This window comes from Callospermophilus lateralis, chromosome 13 (genome assembly GCF_048772815.1).
Source record: "Callospermophilus lateralis isolate mCalLat2 chromosome 13, mCalLat2.hap1, whole genome shotgun sequence".
Taxonomy (NCBI): Eukaryota; Metazoa; Chordata; class Mammalia; order Rodentia; family Sciuridae; genus Callospermophilus; species Callospermophilus lateralis.
Genome location: NC_135317.1, coordinates 35,575,451 through 35,595,924, shown reverse-complemented (window position 1 = coordinate 35,595,924; position 20,474 = coordinate 35,575,451). Strand labels below are relative to the sequence as shown.

Below are 20,474 nucleotides of genomic sequence, written 5' to 3'. Positions count from 1 at the left end.
CTTGAAGTCACACATTTTTTTGTAACTGAATTTAGCCCTTAAGGTACTTCTTAGACTTATTTCAGCATTTGAGAAAACTCAAGAGAAAAAAATGATTCACTGAAACAAAATATTTCTTATTTCTATTCTTAGTGGAGGCAGAAGATGGTAATCATTTTTGATGAACTGCTAAAGGGAAGGAAAGATTAGGCAAAACCTAACTGAAACGGTTTACCGGCTCAGTAAAAAGCTCTATGGTTGGATGATAGCTCTCCCGACTGTAGCAAAATATAAGGGGAGATGGGTAAAACTGGGTTACTTTTTAAAAGAGATATTATTTTGAATGTCTATGACTTAATTTCCTCATTTTCTGTCCTAAGATGCTAGAGTTTTATTTGTGTACAGTCACTGGATATTTATGAGACATCAGTTCAAGTTCTTAGTGATTGCCTTTCATATATTCATAATCACCAAAATAAATTTCTTTCACAGATACCATCTTATTTTATTCTCCTGGTCAACATATTTTCATTTAAATTCCTAAAACTAAAATAGTGTTTCCAATTTAGTAAAATATTGTCTTCCCTTCATTAAGAAGGATTATTAAAAGTATTGAATAAAATATGCTTCACCGAGCTCCCTGCTCTAATTCCTTCTTAATTACTGTTCCCTAACTGATTATTTTTAATGGTACATAAAACCTTGAAAATAGACAGATAGTGTTCATAGGGAATGTCTTAATTGGAAGGAATCAAATGAATAAATAAATGAAAGCCGGTAAAGCTGCAGTTCACTTGGGCATTTATAAGCTTGAATTATGTCATTTTAACTACACAATATGTGTTTTAGGTATTCTGATCCTTTTCTTCTGTTACCTCTTGAAAAGAAGATTACTGTACTTAGAATACCGACTGTTGAGTAATTTCTTCCTTATGACTTTGGTAACTGTTCTCTGGTAAAATAAATACTCAAATCTTTCTATTGGAGGATGCAGATCATAGAAATTTTAATTTGGGTAATAATCATTGTCTCACATAAAAATAAATTTACTCCTTTATACAAATTTCCCACTAATTCCATGTAGTTTAATTATTTTCTCTGGTAGCAATAAAAAATAACTAAATATGTTGAAAATTATGACATACTTGGGTTACATTTATAAGAAAATTAAAGATTTGTGTTTCAGGAAAAATACTCAGAATTTAGGGAACAGAAATATGAAAGAATTTATTATAAATAATAGGAGTAATTGTGCCTTTGTAATTCTATGAGAAATGATTAAGCAAATGTATTTTCAATGTGCAAATGGATCGAGATTATTTTGCTCTATTTCATCTGATTATCAACCTAGAAAAATTCCCTTAGTATATAACAAAATAATTTTCAATTCAAAATTAATTTTTCTTCTTATGGCTTAGTAAGTGAATACGTATCAGAATCATTAGTTCTATGTCTGTTTTCTCTAACTTGGGTAATTATTGTATTTATATTATAATTAACAAAATAATTAAAATTATTACAGATGAGATAAGTTTTGAATAGTTGAAAAATCTTTCATGTATTTTTAAAAGTTAGTTTTAGACATCAAGTCTGAGCAAAGTATTATGCTTGGCACAAACTTTGAAGGAGAAATGATATTTGGTTTGTGAAAAAGAAAATAAATTTGTTGTAATTATTCAAAATCATAGTACAACTTGAAGTCCTAGGATTTTAGTCAGAGTTAATCCTCTCTTTTCTTGTTTTATATTTGACTTTATGTCACATCTTCTTTTTTTCTTATTTTTTGATTTTGGTGTTGACCTTGGAATATCTGACTGTGGCTCAGTAGCTTTGTAACTAGACTTGCATCTTGAATATGTCAAAGTTTAATATGGAGAAAATTTGATATACCATGAGAATAGGTAAAAATAAATGTTGAATTTAATTGAGAAATAATATCAAAGTCTATCATTCATAGTATGTGCATTACATGTTTCATGAAGAGCAGAATGGCCGCATCAAAAGTGGTAGGGTCCATTCTGCACTCTATTCTTGTAGAAGAACATAACCTCAAATGTGTTCAGAGGGGAGAGATTAAGAATGTTAAAAACTTGAAAAACAGTGCCAGGACCAAATGAAGGAAAGCAGAAAGTTGAGCAGAGATAAGCACAGAATGAGAAGCATAGTAGCTCCGCACCACTGTTAGTGGGCTGTCCTAAAAGCCAGGCAGCTGACCTATTATGAATGCATCTATGTGATAGACTCCAGGATCTTTGAGGAGAAGCTGTGCAGATAATGAACTTGGATTCATTATGAAGACTTTCTATGGGCTAAGGGTGTTGTAAGATGGTGAGTACTTTTCTAGAATGCACAAGGCTGTGATTTTTATCCCCAACACTGCAAAGAAGAGACTGCTAGTCAGAGGTTCCCAGAGATGCTTCCAAATGGCATCGGCAGAAGTACTTAATTAGTTCAGAAGACCCCTTCCGTAGGGCCTCATTGAGGGTATTTAAACAGTATAAAATTGTTTAAACTAGGATGAATTTAGGGTTCATCTCTCCCTATGAATCTATAATATCCTTATTCCCCTCTTGCCCAAGAATTGTTTATATCTCATAAAGATCCAAAATGGCAAAGTAAAGCAGAAGGTATGCTTATGCATGCTGTATAATGTGATGACATCTTATTTTTTAAGGAACCCAAAGAGAAAAAAGTAAACCTACACACATAAGGAAGGCTGTAACTCTCCTTGCCAAAAACCAAAATAATATATGAAGTATTAATTGGGGGAAAAGGCCACCACCTTTTCCTCTTTTATGGAAATTGGTAGTGCTGGATAATGCCTTAGGTTTTATTTTCATATCATTGTAGGGTAAGAAGCCTTAGGTATGCCTTTAGTGAAATCTCTTCATACAAATCAAAGATCTTATCATTAAGATACTAAGTGTTATAAAGTGCCTTATGCAAATACTTTGCAATGGGCTTGCTTGTAACAGTAGAAGGAAACAGAACCAGAGATATGGAGTGCTATTCTTTGCTTTCTTCCATAATCTTCTCTACAAATTTCTTAAATTTGACTTTAGAAACAGATGGGTGGGTGTACATGCTTTCTTTAAAGAGGTAGGAATCACATGCTTGGTGTTTTCTACTTACAAATAAGACACTTTTTGAGTTTTTTTCCACTTCCATCTTTTTCTTCCTTTCTCTAAGATGGACTACTATGAAGTTTTTGGCTATTCTGAGGTTGACTAGTCTGAGTTCATCCTGACATATGAAATCTGGTCATTTAGAACTACTTCTGCTACTCTGTTTACTTGCCTCTCATACTCTGCCAAGCAGCCTTCAGGACTTCTTAAATATTTGCATTCAACATTCTTTTATGAAAAAAAAATTGGCAGGGTGTGGGGGATATCAGAGATTAAACATAAGGGGGCTTACCACTGAGCCAGATCCCCAATTCCTCTTTTCTTTTCTTTCAATGCTTTTATTTTTAGCCAGGTTCTTACTAAGTTGCTTAGGACCTCTCTAAGTTTCTGAGTTTGGCTGTGAACTGTGAATCTCCTGCCTCATCCTTCCCAGCCACTGGGATTACAAGCATGCTCCAAAGTGACGGGCTTTTTTTAAAATTTAAACTAGCATTTCTCCCATTCCTAATTTATTAGAATTTGTGCTCATTAGTACTTTTATGGTATAATCACTGCTAGTGAAGAAAGTGCTTCTCACTCATTTTCTTAAGTATAGCAAATACAGATTTCAATTAAGTTGAAACTCCATGTGCTGATAAATGATGCTATCGATTTGCATCCAAGACATTCACAAATTTGTTTCCCTGACATAGAAAGGGTAGCAATCACCAATCTTGATCAGGAGGAGCTAAGAGGATGCTGCAACTACTTAGATTTTCTCCATAATTCTCTACTTAATGTATCATTATCTCTTATTGGTCTCCAAGATAAATAAATATAAACACACACACACACACACACACACACACACACACATCATTTATTAATGGGTCTTCTCCACATAGTAAAATAGTTGCCTTTTTTTTTCCTTTTAAAAGGAAAAGTGGGTAGAAAATAAAATATTCCAACATTATCAGTAACATTTTCACTCAAATTTGGTGAAAGATTTTATAGTGATAAATGATATGATTTAATAGTAAATGCAAAATGAGTCCTTTAAATGTCAACAAGAAGTTATATATATTATCTTTGAAAGATCTCCATAAAAACAGAACAACTAGATATGAAAATCATAAACCTGTGAGCAGCATTTACAACAGAACTAGCTGACAACTTAGGGCCCAAATACAGGCATCTGCCATAAGTACAGATAAAAATAAACCTCCCAGAGCTCCAGGACCCAAGTGTTGTCACCATCGTGTGAGAGGAAGCAAAGGAAGCCACACATGTCCAGAGATCCTGAAAACAGGACAACCACAAAAGAGCCATTGGGCATTTCTTGGAAACAGCAATCCCATGTGAGGACAGCAGCAGGAAGTGGGAGGGGAGAGTGACAGCTCAGTTGCAGGTGAGAGCAAGGGACCTGGGTAGCATTTTTGAATGACCTGGAGGAGCATGCCCAGGGAATTCTCAAAACTGACCTTTCAGGACCAGCTTCCATGACAGTGCCCACACAAGGAGAAAGTCCTGGAAGTGCAATAAAAGATGAATAGAAAACAGGGGCAATATAGATTTTTAAAAGAAGGATTCTATAAAGCTGGGGATGGGAACAGAGGAAATATCAGGAAATGAAGCATTGCATTTGTGTGTGTGTGGTAGCTATCTTTCACTCTGTACATACTGTGCATCAGGCACTATTTTTAAAAATGGGATATATTTAAAATGTACAAGATATTTTGTAATATGTAGACATAGAGAAATGACTACATTTTACAAAATGATATTTTGTAAAATGTAGACATACCATGCTTGGTAGTGATTTCAAATGATACTAACAATGTATCCTATGCATCCCTGTCCAGTTACTTTTTGTATGATAAAACCACTTACAATCTAGTCTCCTAGCAAATTTTCAGTATACAATCAATTTTATTAACTTCAGTACTCATTCTGTACATTAACTCTATACATGGTTCATCCTACATATCTTCAATTTTGTATCCTTTGACCTATTCACCCTAGTTCCTTCACCCTATAACTTTACCCCTACTAACCACTGTCCTTCTCTGTTTCTGTACATTCTTTTTATTTCACATGTAAGTGAAATCAGGCAACATTTTCCTTTCTTCTTCTGGCCTGTGTCACATAGGATAGTGCCCTCTAGTTCATCAATGTTGTCAAAAAACAGCAGTAACCTTTTCTTTTTTGAAGACTTCAGCATTTCAATGTGTGTGTATACATATACGTATAATATATATGCATATGTGTGTATATATACACACACATTTTCATTACCCTTCATTTGTCAATTAATATTTTGGTTATTTCCATATCTTGGCTCTTGTGGATTATCTAAAAGCACTATTTTAAACAGTAGTTGTTAGTTTCCATCGAAAATGATATAAATACCAAGAGGTTCCTTACATACCATTTCTACTCTCTTTTCTTGAACAATTCTTGGTGAGTTATCCAAATGATAACGGGAAAGAAATAAGAACAAATGATCTCAATAATTCACAGACTTTATCAACCACTGCATATTATACTATTGGTTATACAATAAAATCAGTTGTTTTATAGGTTCTGATTGATATATCTCAGGTGCTGTGCTTTTCTATTTCTTTTTTTCAATTTTAATATGTTGCAAATGGCCTTACTTTCAGAACTGTAACCTGGCTTACACAATACCATTAAAGTTGTGATTGGCACGTCTTTATCACAATGTGAATAGATTACACCCTCAATGAAGCTTTTGTGGAAATTAAATCAATCTTTGTAAAGACAGTGATGAACATCAGTGGACGTATGAAGTAAGGAGTGGTGACAATGGCTATTAGTAGCAACATTGCATCTGTCAATACCTCTGCAAGTGATTTACATCTCATATTCCTTAACATCCAAAAATAATAATGCTATATTATTTTTCCTGTCAGGATTATAGTTGTAATTTTTTTAAATCTCCAAGTTGATTTGACAAATTATGGCCCCAAAACTGCAAAATACATAAATCAGTTTTCTCAGATTAAAAAAAAATCACGCTTTTGGTTCTCCATTGTTCAATGTAGAAATTTAAATAGGTTTAAAATTTTTCTATCATTATAATTTCTCTTATGTGTTTACAAATTTAAAAGATACAAAGTACTCGTCTTACACGAAGCTCAGTTTTTGTCCTAGTTTGAGTGGTAGGCTTTTTTCTAAATCTTCCAATGAATAGAGTCCAGTCTTGGGTTTGGTAACATAAATTGTCCTCTGGAGTTGTTTCTGACTCATGTGATTAAATGGGGTTGAAAGCACACAACTACTTTAGAGTACAAAATAGCTTCCCATTTATGATCCCTCAGGTCGCAGCTGATGAGAGCTTCACTAGCCTTCTCTCTTTGACTTCATTTAGAAACACATTGGTACTGCAGACAAATCACTTTATGAGGACAATATCTTGAGGAGCACGGCCGGGCTTATTGTTGTAGGAATGGCACTAACTCAAGTTTGACTTTTACTGGAACATTTATGACCAGAGCTGCATTATCTTGTCTTCTGGCCCCGTCACTGTGCGATAGTGAACTAGCTCGTTTTCACACCCGCTGAAGAGTACTTTTCTTCAGAGTCAATTGCCTGTCTAATAGCAAATTATTACTCAGTTTTAGTAGAAAATAACTACTTGTGGCAATTGAGAGCCCTTACAAGTATGTCAGAAGATCCCTTGGTCCTGGTGTGAGGTGGCTGCTAAGAGCTGAATTTGGGTCTTGATAGAGGGAATCTAATGGAATGGCACTAATTCAAGAGCCATATGAAGAAGGAAGATAGAATTTAACAGTTTTCATTTGCATGAAGATTTGTGTCTGAAAATGCTGTCAATCACTTATCGGAGTCTCACCACTCCCCAGTGAGGCCAGTAATGCAGGCACTGTCATAGCCCTGTTTGAAATTAAAGGGACTGAGGCTCCCAGAAACAAAGCCGTTTCTAAAACTCCTGCAGCTGTTTAGTAGTAAAGACCAGGAGGGTGTTCTCATTCATTGTATTGGATCTGTGGGATAAGGAAAATAAGAACCAAAGAGAACTCCAAAGTACAAAATTTAAGGAACTGGGAAATTAAATGATCTGGTGACCAAATTAGAAATATCAGAAACCAAAGTTTATTTTGGAAGGAACAAGAGGGCATGGATTTTGAGCATGTTTGGTTTGAGCTGATGGTCACATCACAAATGGGACACTTCACAAAAGCCACTAAAAAGAGGGACTGGCGCAGGTAGAACAGGTGGGGAAAGATAGAAATTATAATAGGGGAAGCTGAAATCTAAGAGACTAAAGGAGCCTGCTGCAGAGAAAAGAAAGTTGAAGTGCTTCCAACTAAACCTTAGGACATGCAAACATTCAGGATTTATGAACCAGAAAAGGGGACAAGATCAAGAGCAAAACAAAACAAAAACAAAAACAAACCCAGAAAACAGCAAGATTCAGGTGCATGAAACGGGGAAGAAGAATGAAGAGGTCAGGAGCAGTATGAAGTGCTGTAGAGATGTCACAGAAGAGAAAAAAGGGGCATTAATCTGATCATGAGATCATTCGTAACCTGAGAGAATGCAATTCTAAGAGTGAACAGGCACCCAATTTAAGGGGTTTAAAAAAAAAAAAAGAAAAAAATGGTTCCATGATGTGAAGGCATGCATTCAAAAGAGAGAGTACTGAGAACACACACACACACACACACACACAAAGTCAAAGGATCTTTTTTCTGAGGTTGAGTACAGACATAAGGAGAAAAAAAACATAAAACAACAGAAGGAGTGTTTTAAGGTGCTTAGGAAGGAAAGGAATGAAGTAACTTCATAGCAGAGATGGGATTATTAAGCAGGAAAAGCAATTATGCAACAGAGAAGAGTATTTCAGATAAGGAGCAGCTCCAAAGGCACTGATGAGGTGGGGGAGGATTAGCATCTTCTTAATGGCTTAATCTTCTCAGTCGAAGTGGGTGGAGAAGTACAGAACTGAGGGAGGGCGGCAGGAAATTAGATGCTGGAAAATGAACAGACAGAGTCCCAGCGTGTGCTAAGGATTCAACAAAAGAATTAGTAAACTGATCACTGACTTTCCAGTTGAAATTACAGTATGATTTTGGGGAAGCTGGGTTAACCCAAAGATGTGACTTCTTCTGCACTACCTGCATCTGCTTAGAATCTGGGATAAGAAAACATAGGGGATGAGGATATTTCATGAGGATGGGGGATTGTGAGATGGATGAGAGAATAAAGTATAAGAGAGTTCAAGGAAGCCCTCAGGCTGACAGGAAGTTAAGTGAAGGCTGGGTGAACTGTAGAGACTAATGTGAGTCACTGCTCTATAATCCAAAGGACTTAGAGGCAGTGCCATGTGGTAGCCAAAGTCTGGAGATGGCTGTTTTAAAGCAAAGTAGAATGACCAACATAGAAAAGATGGAAACGGATATTTTCAAAATAATCCAGGAGGAAACCTGAAATAAATAAATTTCCCCCAAACAGACTGCATATGTCTGAATTTTCCTAGAGAAGTGTGTCAATCATCATTGTATTGGCTGAGTCCTGCATTAATTTATTCCCAACTGAATGCCCTCATGGTATTGTTGCCAGTCATTCTCAGTTTTGGAAACAAAGAATGATAACAAGCAGACATCAAAAGCTGGGGAGAAATGTCAAGAAGATAAGTTGTCACTCAAGAATCTGGATGCTGTGCTATAGGATAAGATGTATGCAATTCCACACAAACTTTTATAATGAATATGAGTGACAACCATGGCAGACCAAAATTGTCCCAAGTACCAGTAATCAATCAGAGAGGACCTTGTCTGTACAGCATGATAAAATTATAATAAAATTAAAATTAGATTAACTTTTTATTAGCCCTATGTGCTAGACATTCTAAATTGGTACTGATAAAATATTCTTCACTGAAAGAAACATTTGTCAACCCAAAAGTGCTAAAGAGTGGATTCAGCTACTATTGAGATTTACTGACATAATATATGTATAAGCTTTAACTTGGCACAATTTTATTATTTGTCCTTCAATACCCATCTATTGCCTTCTGTGTGGCTGTTAATTCTGAGAACTCTCAGTTACATACTGGCCCCCTGACAGTGAACTCAACCATGTGCATTCATTCAAAGAATCAGTACCTAGGGATTTGGGACCCATGACACTTGCTTCAGGCACAATTGTCCCCCACCCCAGTGGTACATTATATGTTTGGATTAAAACAGTAAACTCAAGACAAAGTGTTCTAGCATTGTGGTTGTAAGCATAAATATGCAAAACTCAAAGTACTTAAGTTCTGTTATTACAAGTGCAAATCATTCTCTGAACTTGGTGGCATTCCCACTCATTTGGCAACATTCCTTCGTGTTCCTTTCTTCTTTTTCTTCAGAAAAGTACATTCATTCACTCAAATTTCCCTTTTGCATGGTAATATTTACTTTCTTTTTTTTTTTTTTTTTTTGTATTTTTTAACTGGCCTGTTTATATCAATGAAGTTCAAAACCTCCCAATTTTAATTGTCTACATTTCTTTTCTGGTCATTCATTTCCTTTTGTGATGATTACTGAAAATAATGTTGTGTTCTAGAGAAGGCAGATGTTACACAGAGGGTCCACTCCAGGTGGTAAGTATCTTCAGTACCCCATGCACTGGGTATCTCAGAGTGGAACAGGATGTGACACTTGGCCTCTAGAATATTTAGAGAACAAGACAGCTATAAGATGACTGCGGTATGCAGCCACATAAACAACCCCAGGGTGTGCCAAAATGTGGCAAGAGATATTGATAAAATACCAGGAAATGTCTGAAACAACACAGGCTTCTAATCTGTAGTAGGGGAAAGTTCTGGAAAAAAATGTGAAATGGATAGTGTTTGTGTTAAGTAAAGATGATGCAGTAAGTGGCATTCCAGCATGCCTGAAGAGTGGGATGTAGACAGGAACAGAGAGGTGATGGGCTCTCACCCCTCCCTGTGCTCCTTGATTCACTGAAGTCCTTTTTAAATATACACCTTCCTGGGTCTCACCTGGAGATTCTGAGGTTGGCCTCAATGTGAGTTTTGTTTTCTTTTTGTTTGTTTGTTTGTTTGAAGTTGTCCCAGATTTTATTTTCAGTGAGCCTTAAGATCCACCAGACAGTGAAATAAAATAATGGATTTTTATATAAAATAAAAGATTTTTTTAAAATAAAAGATATTTCTTCCCATGTTAAAGAGTCTGTACTTGATTTAGCAGAGAGTAGAGAATCATTGAATTTGTATACTCTGAGTACTTGAACTTTTGGAAAATCACCTGAATGATATGATATTTTATTAAGCATAGTAGATAGTAGTCCCATGTGTGTTTGGGGACAGTTTTCACTTTGGACTTGTACTGGTTATGGTAATGACTAATATTTAAGGATGACCCATAGGATAATTCTAGAGTAAATTCAACTTCTACATGAGGAACAACCAAAATAAGATAAGCAGAAAATGCATAAAAAAACACCAAAGCTCCATTCCACACCCAAGATTGTTCCTTGGAATTTCAGCCACATCAGAAAGCAGACAAATCAATGTGAATTACTCTTTTTGAGGAAAAGGTAACCCATGACTCATGAAATGGGAGTACCTATTTTAATTAGATTGCAAGTTTTACTGGCCAGGCTCCAAAGCCATTGTGTTTCCCTGTAGATAGGGTTGCCAAATAAAATACAGGTCACTCAGATAAATTTGAATTTAAAAAAAGAATCATTTTTTTAAATGTCTTTCTTTCTTCTTTCTTTCTTTCTTTCTTTCTTTCTCTTTCCTTCCTTCCTTCCTTCCTTCCTTCCTTCCTTCCTTCTTTCTTTCTTTCCCGTGAAATGTAGTCTTAAAAAATAACTCATTTAACTGAGATTCAAATTTAACTGGTGTTTTCTGTATTTGTTTACTAAATCTGTCAACTCACTATATTGTTTGTTAAGAAAAGAAATATTCAACATGAAATAAGGGAAATGGAGAATAACTTGTATTTCTAGGTATAAGGGGAAAAAAAGTGTTCTTCGTTTCTACAGACTTCAAAGCTAAGAATTGAAAAGGTGACTTCACTGCTAGAACAATGCATTTGATCCCCACAAAGTCCTGCCAGAGACACAGGGAAGGTTATAGTTTAGTGGTTTTTATTCCATTCGCTTTGGGAGGATGCCCTTGTTTGAAGACCTTAGAGAATCATCCACCCTGTTCTTTAAGATGTGTTGGGATCCAGCAGCATCAGCATCACCAGGAGCTGGTTAGAAATGCAGAGTCCCCCAGACCCACTGAACCAGACCTGGCACATGAACAGATACCTTTTAATTTGTAGACACAGTCCAGTTTGAGAAATGCAGATTTAGATTTTTTGTTGATGGTGTTATTTTTTTTTCAGAGAAGGTTTATTTAGGAAGGTAGAGACACATTCAAGGGGGTACATAGGCCATCTTCAGAATAATAAACAAACACAGATTTTGTTTTATAGTTTTCCTAAAACATAGCTTAAGAAATCTAGGATTTGGGGCTTGGGCTATAGCTCAGTGGCAGAGCACTTGCCTAGCATATGCAAGGCACTGGGATTGATCCTTAGCACCACAAAAAAAATAAACAAATATGCCAGATATGATAGCACATGCCTGTAATCCAGCAGCTCTGTAGGCTGAGACAGGAGTAACAAGAGTTCAAAGATAGCCTCAGCAACAGCAAAGCCCTAAGCAACTCGGTGAGACCCTATCTCTAAATAAAATACAAAATAGGGCTTGGGAAGTGGCTCAGTGGTCAAGTGCCCCTGAGTTCAATCCCCAGTACCAAAAATAAATAAATAAACAAATAAATAAAATAAAGGCATTTTATCCATCTACAACTACAAAAAAAATTTAAAAAGAGATCTAGCATTCATAACTCCCTCAGGTCTCTGGGAACACAAGTAAGCAGGGTTCTCACTACCACAATTAAGGGAGATTTACCTTGTGTGGCATTTTATTTGAAGGGGCAGGGCCTGTGGCTTTAAGATTGTTTTAAAAAAGAAATTTGAAAATAATCAACCATCTAGTTCATTTCATTGTCTAGGTGAGGAAACAGTAACTAAGAAGATGTGTGTGTGTGACTTGGCCATAGTCCTGTGCTGGGAAATGATTGCGACCACTTTCAACCTCTCTGTTCATTGAGGACAGTAACTCAGAATACCCGAAATTTCCAATCAGCTACATATCAAATACCATCATGCACCTTGGGTGTCTTCTCTCTGGGTCTTGAATTTCTAGATTAGCCCTTTTACATTTCTACCTTTAACTTCCTTTCAAGGGTTCATCTAACCCAGCAAAAAGCACTATGTGTTTGCACTCGGCACTGGAGGACAGATCCTCTGCTGCAGTTTTGTGTACACTGCTCACTGAGGGTACCCTACACATTTGTTTATGAATATTTCAGCTAATTATCTTGCCACAAACCATTGAAACAGATCTGGATGACTGTTCAATTAATAGTGCTGAAGGAGTAATTAGAGAGAATTCTACTTGCACAGCCCACCCTAGTGCTGACATATCACTGTGGACATTTTCTTCTGCATGTGATTAATCACACAAATAATTCTCAGAAATGAAATTAAAGATCACCCACGCATTACACCCGTAATGTTTTAAGGCATTACATCCTGAGTCTCTGTAATGAATTAACATCACAGTCTGGTTTGAATTTTATGATTTTTAGCAAACATCCTGCTCTGTTAGCAAGTGACCTCTATCAGTTTCTGCAATGATGTGAATTAACTATTCTAAAAAGGACACAGATTTGGAAATGTCTAAGTCTCAAGAAAGAAATTCAGTATATCCCTTCCAAAAAAAAATGCCAAATTACACTCATCACACTTGTAAGATCATGGCAAGACTGGAATGATGCCCAGGTTTCTAGATCTCTCTCCCTCCATGCCCTTCCCAGTCCCCAGGATAAACAGCTCACTTTGTAGTACCAACATTAAAGACTTTCTGTGAGAACTAAATATTTAGTCATCCTGGTAAAATCATAGTTACCTTTTATTTTCATTTATATAGATGTCTCCAAGTAGCTGCACATTGATACCCCCCAAAAAGCAGTTTCAATTAGAACTAATTTATGTAATTTTCACTGGAATTTATGAATTCTAAAGATTAATAGAGCGATACAGGCAAGACAACGATCAGAAGAACTACAACAAAGAGGGTCTGCTTATTTTTTTTTTAATTATGATCTTTTTCTGACCTTTAAAGTCAATTACCTCAAGCAAGCAAGAATGAAGATTTTAGAGAACAAATTAGCTCTCATTTTTACAGAGGAGGAAACAAAGGTCCAGAGAAATCAAAGGACTTATTGGTGACCACAAAATTGTCTTGTGATATGAAATGACATTGCTTGTGAAAACATTCTAGGAAAAAAAGAAAGGAATTCGTTACTCTTTATTTGCAATTTTTAGAGGTAAGATTGGTATGTCAGGGAGTTGTAAAGGAACATAAAATAATACCAATATTTTAAAACTCCATTTGCTTGATCATGTGTTAGCTTTCATTACAGGTTGTGTGTCCCTTTTCCAAAATACTTGGGAGCAAGAATATTTCAGATTTTGATTTTGATTTTTCTTAATATTGGAATATTTGCATATACATAATGAGATATCTTGGGGATGGAATCCAAGTTTCAAAGCAAAATTCATTGTTTTGTGTTTATCTTATACACAGAGAGCCTAGAGATAGTTTTATAAAATGTTTTTATAATTTTATTCATGAAGCGTTGTTTCATCATGTGGAATTTTCCATTTGTGACATTGTATCAGCATTTAAAGTATCAAATTTTGTAATACTTCAGATTTCAGATTTCCAGAGTAGGGTATACAACTTTTATAAATCTTAAGGTATTTATTATTATGGCATTTACCCATTCTTTTAATTTATTTTTTAAAAACTATAAAAGTATAAGCTTTTGATTTTGTTTGAAAAGAAAAAGGTCTCAAATAATTGTGTAGCTACATTACACTGATAACATTTTATTCAAATTTAGTAATAAAATGCAAATGAATGATATACACTGATAATTTAGCCAAACTGTCAGTGAGAGGTGTATCTCTAGGGATTTTAAATCTTGTCATGGTATATTTATATTTTTTTCTAAAGTGAATATAAAAAAAATTAAGAACAATGATCTTTAAGAATGATGGACAATGATCTTTAAGAGTATGGAAAAAATACCTAAAAATAAATTTGTATTGTGTTAACAGAGGAAGCTTCACTGCCCAACATATTTATGCTATATTCTTTGGTGAGCTCACAAAATAAATGGTTAACAACCCTACAATCTTTTCAGCTGAGATAAAATTATTAATTTAGTAATTCTGATTTATTAACAGAACATTAAAGTTTTTCATAACTTAATTTTAGGAATGAAATGAAAGTAAAACCATGTTCACCTGTTTGGGAAGTTATGCATAAGCCATTGATTTTTAAGCAGTAATTTCTAAAGTGGGCAGAAATAACTTTGGAAGTAGATTTTGTTTTAATGTCGATTGTTATACACTGCTTTCCAGGTTTGTGCAAAATGTAAATGACTAGGATTTGCATTTTGAATGATACCCTATATGCAAATCACCTAGTACAAAGTCCCTATATAGCACAACATGTTTAAGGGCTAGGCTTGGAAATTAGTGCTAGTTCATGGAGCATTAGTTGCCAGCTAGACCCACAGGCCATTTGGAGTTTGGAAAGGCGGAGACTGGAAGCAAAGTCTTAGTGGTGTTGCTTGGGGAGGGCAGTCATGGCTTAGGAAAAGCCCAGTTGCAAAGTGATGGAAACAAGAAAGGGACCTGTAAGTAGTTAGTACTATAGGCCTAGAATATGGGCCTCACCCTTCCAAACAGGAGTAACCACCAGTCACAACACCCACCTCCCTAGATTTGCTTAGCATTTGTCCACTGGTGGTGATTTTCAGTCCCACTTCAGGTACCTTGCTTTGCTATGTGGCCCTCTCAGCTAATTAGTATAAGGCATTCCAACCACATGGTGTCACAGAGACTGCATCTAATATTATTAGTAGGCAGAATGCAATTACCTCGATTGGTATTTTTCCAATGTAGAATAAATACCCATTCCTACTCCATGTGAAAAAACTTCTTCCATAGTCATTAATCATTGACTGTGGCACGTCAGTGGCAAATCTAGCAAGATACCAAATGCCAGTATATGTACACTGATATTTGACCTCTTTTTGCATTAAAATTCTTTAGATATAAATAGTCTTCCTTCAATATTTATTGTCTTATTTACCCCCAAATCGCAGGCCCTTTGATAAATGGAGTAATCGTTTCTAGTGTCACTGTGGCTGTGAAATGCATTTTAGTGTCTTCTGCTGCTGTATCTTAATAATTCATTTCAGCACATCTATTTCTGAATCACAGAAGTTTTGTTCGAGGGAATGCTAAGGAAAAATGCTCTCTTTCTGTCAAGACACATAACCTGTATTTTAGGACTAGTGTCTACTATGCAATTTAACTTCATAGGCTCAAGATTACCCCCACCCCCTGATAATGGACTCCATTTTCAGGGTCCAACAAATTTAATTTACAAACAAAAAAATTCATAAATAAATAATTTATCAATAAATTGAATAATATTTCTTTTAGCTTAGCACCTAAATTGAAAGCACACTTTTAAGAACTGTGAAAAACTTTATAGTCATGCATTTTTGGTGAATTAATAAATGAAATGAAGTAATGTCAATATTAACTTCTAAAGGAGAAATTGTCAACAGCTTTATATTTAAAAGATTTATTTTAAATTGTAGCTCATTTTTGCCTCTACATTTGAGTACTTTTCAGACATAAATGTGCATAAGACATTAAAACTTGCCTGTGAGAACTCTCCGTCCTCTAAGGCAGGTGTTGCAAATCGACAGCCACTTCCCAGGGCTAGAAGTGCCATCCTAGAGACAGAAGCACAGTGCTTCAAGGGCTTCTAGAGAACAAGTTAATTCCACCTGTGGTGGTAATGAGGGCTCATTCAATGTGTTAGTAAATTTACTTAAGTAGTCAATCTAGAATAGGGGGCAAATACATTTTTTCTGATGATAGTATTGTACCCCAATGCTCATTACTTTTGCACTTTCTCTTGTAGAGACGTCCAAGCAGATGGCCTGCCATGAAATTTCGAAGGGGTTCTGGACATCCTGCCTATGCTGAAGTTGAACCAGTCGGAGAGAAAGAAGGTTTTATTGTATCAGAGCAGTGCTAAAATTTCTAGGACTGAACAGCACCAGTACTGGCTTACAGGTGTTTAAGACTAAAATTTTGCCTATACCTTTAAGACAAAAAAAAAAAAAAGAAAAACAAAAACAAACAAACAAACAAAAAAAAAAACAAAGACACACACACAAAGGAGCCCTAAGCTGCTGTAACCTGAAAGAGACGAGATTTCTGGACAAGCCCAGCCCAGGAAGTCTAAAAGAAATTTTCAAGCTTATACTGGATACCATTTACACTGAGCATGGAGTTCCCTAGTGGAATGACATCTGTAGTTCACTCGGAACATCTCCTGTGGACTTTTCAGAAGTATAACAATATTATGATGCTTTTTGGCTTAGGTGCAGGGTTGCAAAGGGATTGAGGAAAATAATAATAATAAAGCTTTAGTTCACAAGGGATCTTCATCTTTGGTTCAAATGTTCTTCTCTGATGTCTCCAAGGTAACCGTGTTCCAAAGCCTGAACCCTTTCATTCAACAAAGCAATGATGAATGTCTCAAGATTGCTGGGAACAATAGCTCACACGGGAGGAAAAGCAAACACAAAATAAGAGATTTTTCTATCTTTTCCAAACAGACGTGTGGCACGAGGATTTTGGTATTTTTGGCTCTAGATCCATCTGTTCCAACAAGTTCATTAGTTTGCAGGATGACTCTTTCATCTGTACAGGAGGTTCTCAGGATGCCTGCCTGGGTCTTGGTCAGGAAGGCCCTTTCTATGAGCTGTGACACAATTTCCACACTGTTAGTTGAGGATTAAGAAGGAGGGAGTAGTAAATGAGGCTTTCCATTCTCTTGCCTCAGAATAAAGACATCTGATTGTCATTCAGAAACATTGCTTCTGTCTCCCACCCACAAAGTCGCACGGAGCCACAGTTGCTGTTGGCTGATGGAAACAAAAAGAAATAATACCAAGAGTTCCTTGATCATTTTTGAGACACAAAAAAAAAAATGTTAAGGGATTTTAAGAATATGGGTTTTTAATTTTTTTTTCTATTTCAGTGCAAAAAGCCCATTTCATTTGTCTATTCCTATCCAAGAAGCCGCTCAAGTCAGGATATCCCTGGTGATATAAAGAAGGAAAGAACACTGCTGAATCATACAGTAATTTTCTTTAAAGCACATAGTAGTTACATAAATATATATATAAATATATTTTTGTTTATAACTAACACAAGGCAGGCTCTTGTGACTCTAAGAGTGCATTTTGTCATTAAGACAAAACAAATGCAAGATGTATCACTGCATTACTTCCATAGAGTTGTAAAATAATCCTTAATATTAGAATATTTTTATGTCACTTAGTCAAAGTGGGTCAATTAGTGGCAGTGCCTGTCAGTTCCCTGCCTCTTTGATCCACTCTTTTTCATGTCCAACCCCTTCCCTCCCTGGCTAAATGAAGCAGATGCTTAAAACTCTTTAGATGGAGCTGCCATTTGCCCAGTAATCACAATCCAAATTTTAAAAATTCTCCCCAAATGAAGGAAAGCATCACTTGAGGAGGAAAGGGGTTAATATACATACTGAGCTCCTAAAGTTTAAATTCCGTACTGTGTACAATATTATCCACACACTGATCCATGAAACTTACATTCCATGCCAAGAAACTGTTGGTTTTTGAAAGGTACAGTGCTCAACATTTGCAGATTCAGGTCTCAGAAAGCAGAGATGTCTCAAAAGTAGCACTTTACTAACAGCTTAACCTCTGTGCACAGTGTCTCCATTGGACAGCATCAGTCCACTAACAATGTCACACTTTATCATCACCATTGTCCAACATAAGCAAGTGCTGCTTTCTGTCATATATATTTTGCTTTATCTTTTTAAGTATCTGATGAGAATGCTAACTTTTTCCTAACCTGCTTAGTTAATAATGGCAAGAAAACAATAAATGAAAAGCAAGGTGATTGAAGGATGTGATGACAATCTGCTATAGCTATGTTCAGTTTATATGAAATATCCCAACCTATTCTTGTGGAGTAGGTTGGTTCAGATAGCAATAACCAGATGATTTAACCAATGTAACTGGTGCAACTGACATTCTACAAATACATATGGAACACAAAGACAACTTCCTTCTGGGATATGATAACGCTTCTTTTCATCAGCTTTGATGGTAGGTGTGGCTTCCAACAACAATGGATTGGCAATTATATAAATACTTGCATATTTTGATCAAATTCCTTATACACTTCTTTTAAGCCGTAATGTTGTCCTTACACCCATCAGAGCTTGTCTTCCATTTTTACATTTACAAAATTTGATAATCTTGTTTCAATAAATAAATAAAAACCTTCTGGATTGTTCAATGATCCAAAGCACCAAGTTGGGAGAGGGGTGTGGATTTTGGAAGTAAAAAAGCTGCTACTAAAGTGTGGGGAAACTTCCTAAGAGAACTAAAGAGTTCAAGGTGGTGAGAAGTCTGAGTTGTGTATGAATTCTTGAGTTGCAAAGAGAAAACGTTGAGTGAATCCACTTCGAAACTTCCTTTCTATGTGTACTTCTGGTTTGTTCTTGATGCTCCTTTGCTGCAAAGGGCAAACACAGTTTCTGGAAATTTCAGAATGGACACCACAGCATTGAACCCTACATGTGTTACGTATTAGAAAAGGTGCCCGGGTATGTGACTCAACATGCTATGAGAATAGGGAAAGAATCAATAATAATTAAAAAAAAAAGAATAACAAAGGGACACATACAAACTTCTGGAGAAATCAGGTAAATGGTGCTGCAGAGGTATTTAGCTATTTCATCTTAATTTTTTATAAAAGTAATAATCAGTGATTAGCTAAATGTATTAAATGCCATGAAAGATATCTTAAGGAAATCAGCGGCACTAACTGTAATGTTGGTTTGTTTCTGAAGTGTTTGGACCTAAAGGTGTACTAAAAAATAGAAAACTAAAGATAAATTATAAAGGACAACCCATTACAAGAAATTGTCAAAGAATAATGCATTCAAAACACACAAAAAAATTACTTAAATTCTTTTCCACCCATCTTCATATTTCCTCTAGTACTTGCTCCACATGATATCCATCCAGCTACCGTTCTTTTCCCACACCAAAATTGCCTCTGTGTGTGTGTGTGTGTGTGTGTGTGTGTGTGTGTGTGGTTTTTTTTTGTACCAGGGATTGAACTCAGGGGGGCACTCAACCACTGAGCCACGTCCCCAGCCCTATTTTGTATTTTATTTAGAGATGGTCTTGCTGAGTTACTTAGCACCTCACTGTTGCTGAGGCTGGCATTCCACTCAAGATCCTCCTGCCTCAGTTTCCCAAGCTGCTGGGATTACAGGTGTGCACCACCGTGCCTAGCCTGTGTGTGTTCTTCAACAGGTTGGGTTATTTGTTATGTAGAGTTACTTAGCTTCTCTAGTTTCTTCTGACATCCCATTTTATACTTCTGCAAAAGGAAGTCCAAAATCTGAACAGAAGGATTCTCTTTAATGCTACAAATGTAACTTCATATTTATTTTAATCTTGTAACACAAATGTAAGAGGCTCTGACATTAAAATATAAAAATACATGGGACATGTACGTAAGATTTTGCAAATGCAGGCTATATAAAAGGAATATAATTACTTTAAATTATGCTAATATTCAGGTACTCTATATTCTTAATTTAGCATAATTCACCAGTTCGGGCAAAAAAAAAAAAATTCTATGTCATTTCTTCCTGAAGGAGTAGTTTTGATAATGTCCCTAGGATGTTGCCCATAAAAAAAAATTAAGTTTTTTTGGGGGGATCCTTGCCTTGGTTCAAGACACTTTCACTCTACAATAAGAAATTAATATTTAAACGATGACTAAATGAGAAGAGGGAAACTATGGTTAGGACTTCTTCCTCCTGTGAAATGTTCTTTGGCTTTGTATTTCTTCTTTCTTCTGGCATTTTTCTAGATGTTTTATTAAAATGTGATCCACTAATTCCAAAAGATTGTTCTTTCTTTCACTTTCCTGCCCATGATCCCACTATGGGCATCAGCACCTGTGTGCCAGGTGATGGGAAGTCATCTAATCTAACGTATTCATTTCAAAGATAAGCAAACCAAGGTCCGAAAAGCTGTAGTAACTTTACCAGTGTCAGCACTGGGTCTGGAACTTAAAACTCCTGATGGGTGGTGATTTTTGT

At 35.9% G+C, this 20,474-nt stretch overlaps 1 protein-coding gene across 2 annotated transcripts in view; it reads left to right on the top strand.

Moving 5' to 3' along the window:
• Plxdc2 (plexin domain containing 2) overlaps nucleotides 1-18,636 on the top strand; it is a 410,148-nt gene extending 391,512 nt beyond the window's left edge. For both annotated transcript variants that reach the window (XM_076831619.1, XM_076831618.1), the window contains one exon: nucleotides 16,215-18,636. In XM_076831619.1, coding sequence (XP_076687734.1) covers nucleotides 16,215-16,331 — 117 coding nt within the window. In that variant the 3' untranslated portion in view covers nucleotides 16,332-18,636. The remainder of the gene's footprint in view (nucleotides 1-16,214) is intronic.
• The last annotated feature ends 1,838 nt before the right edge of the window (nucleotides 18,637-20,474 follow it).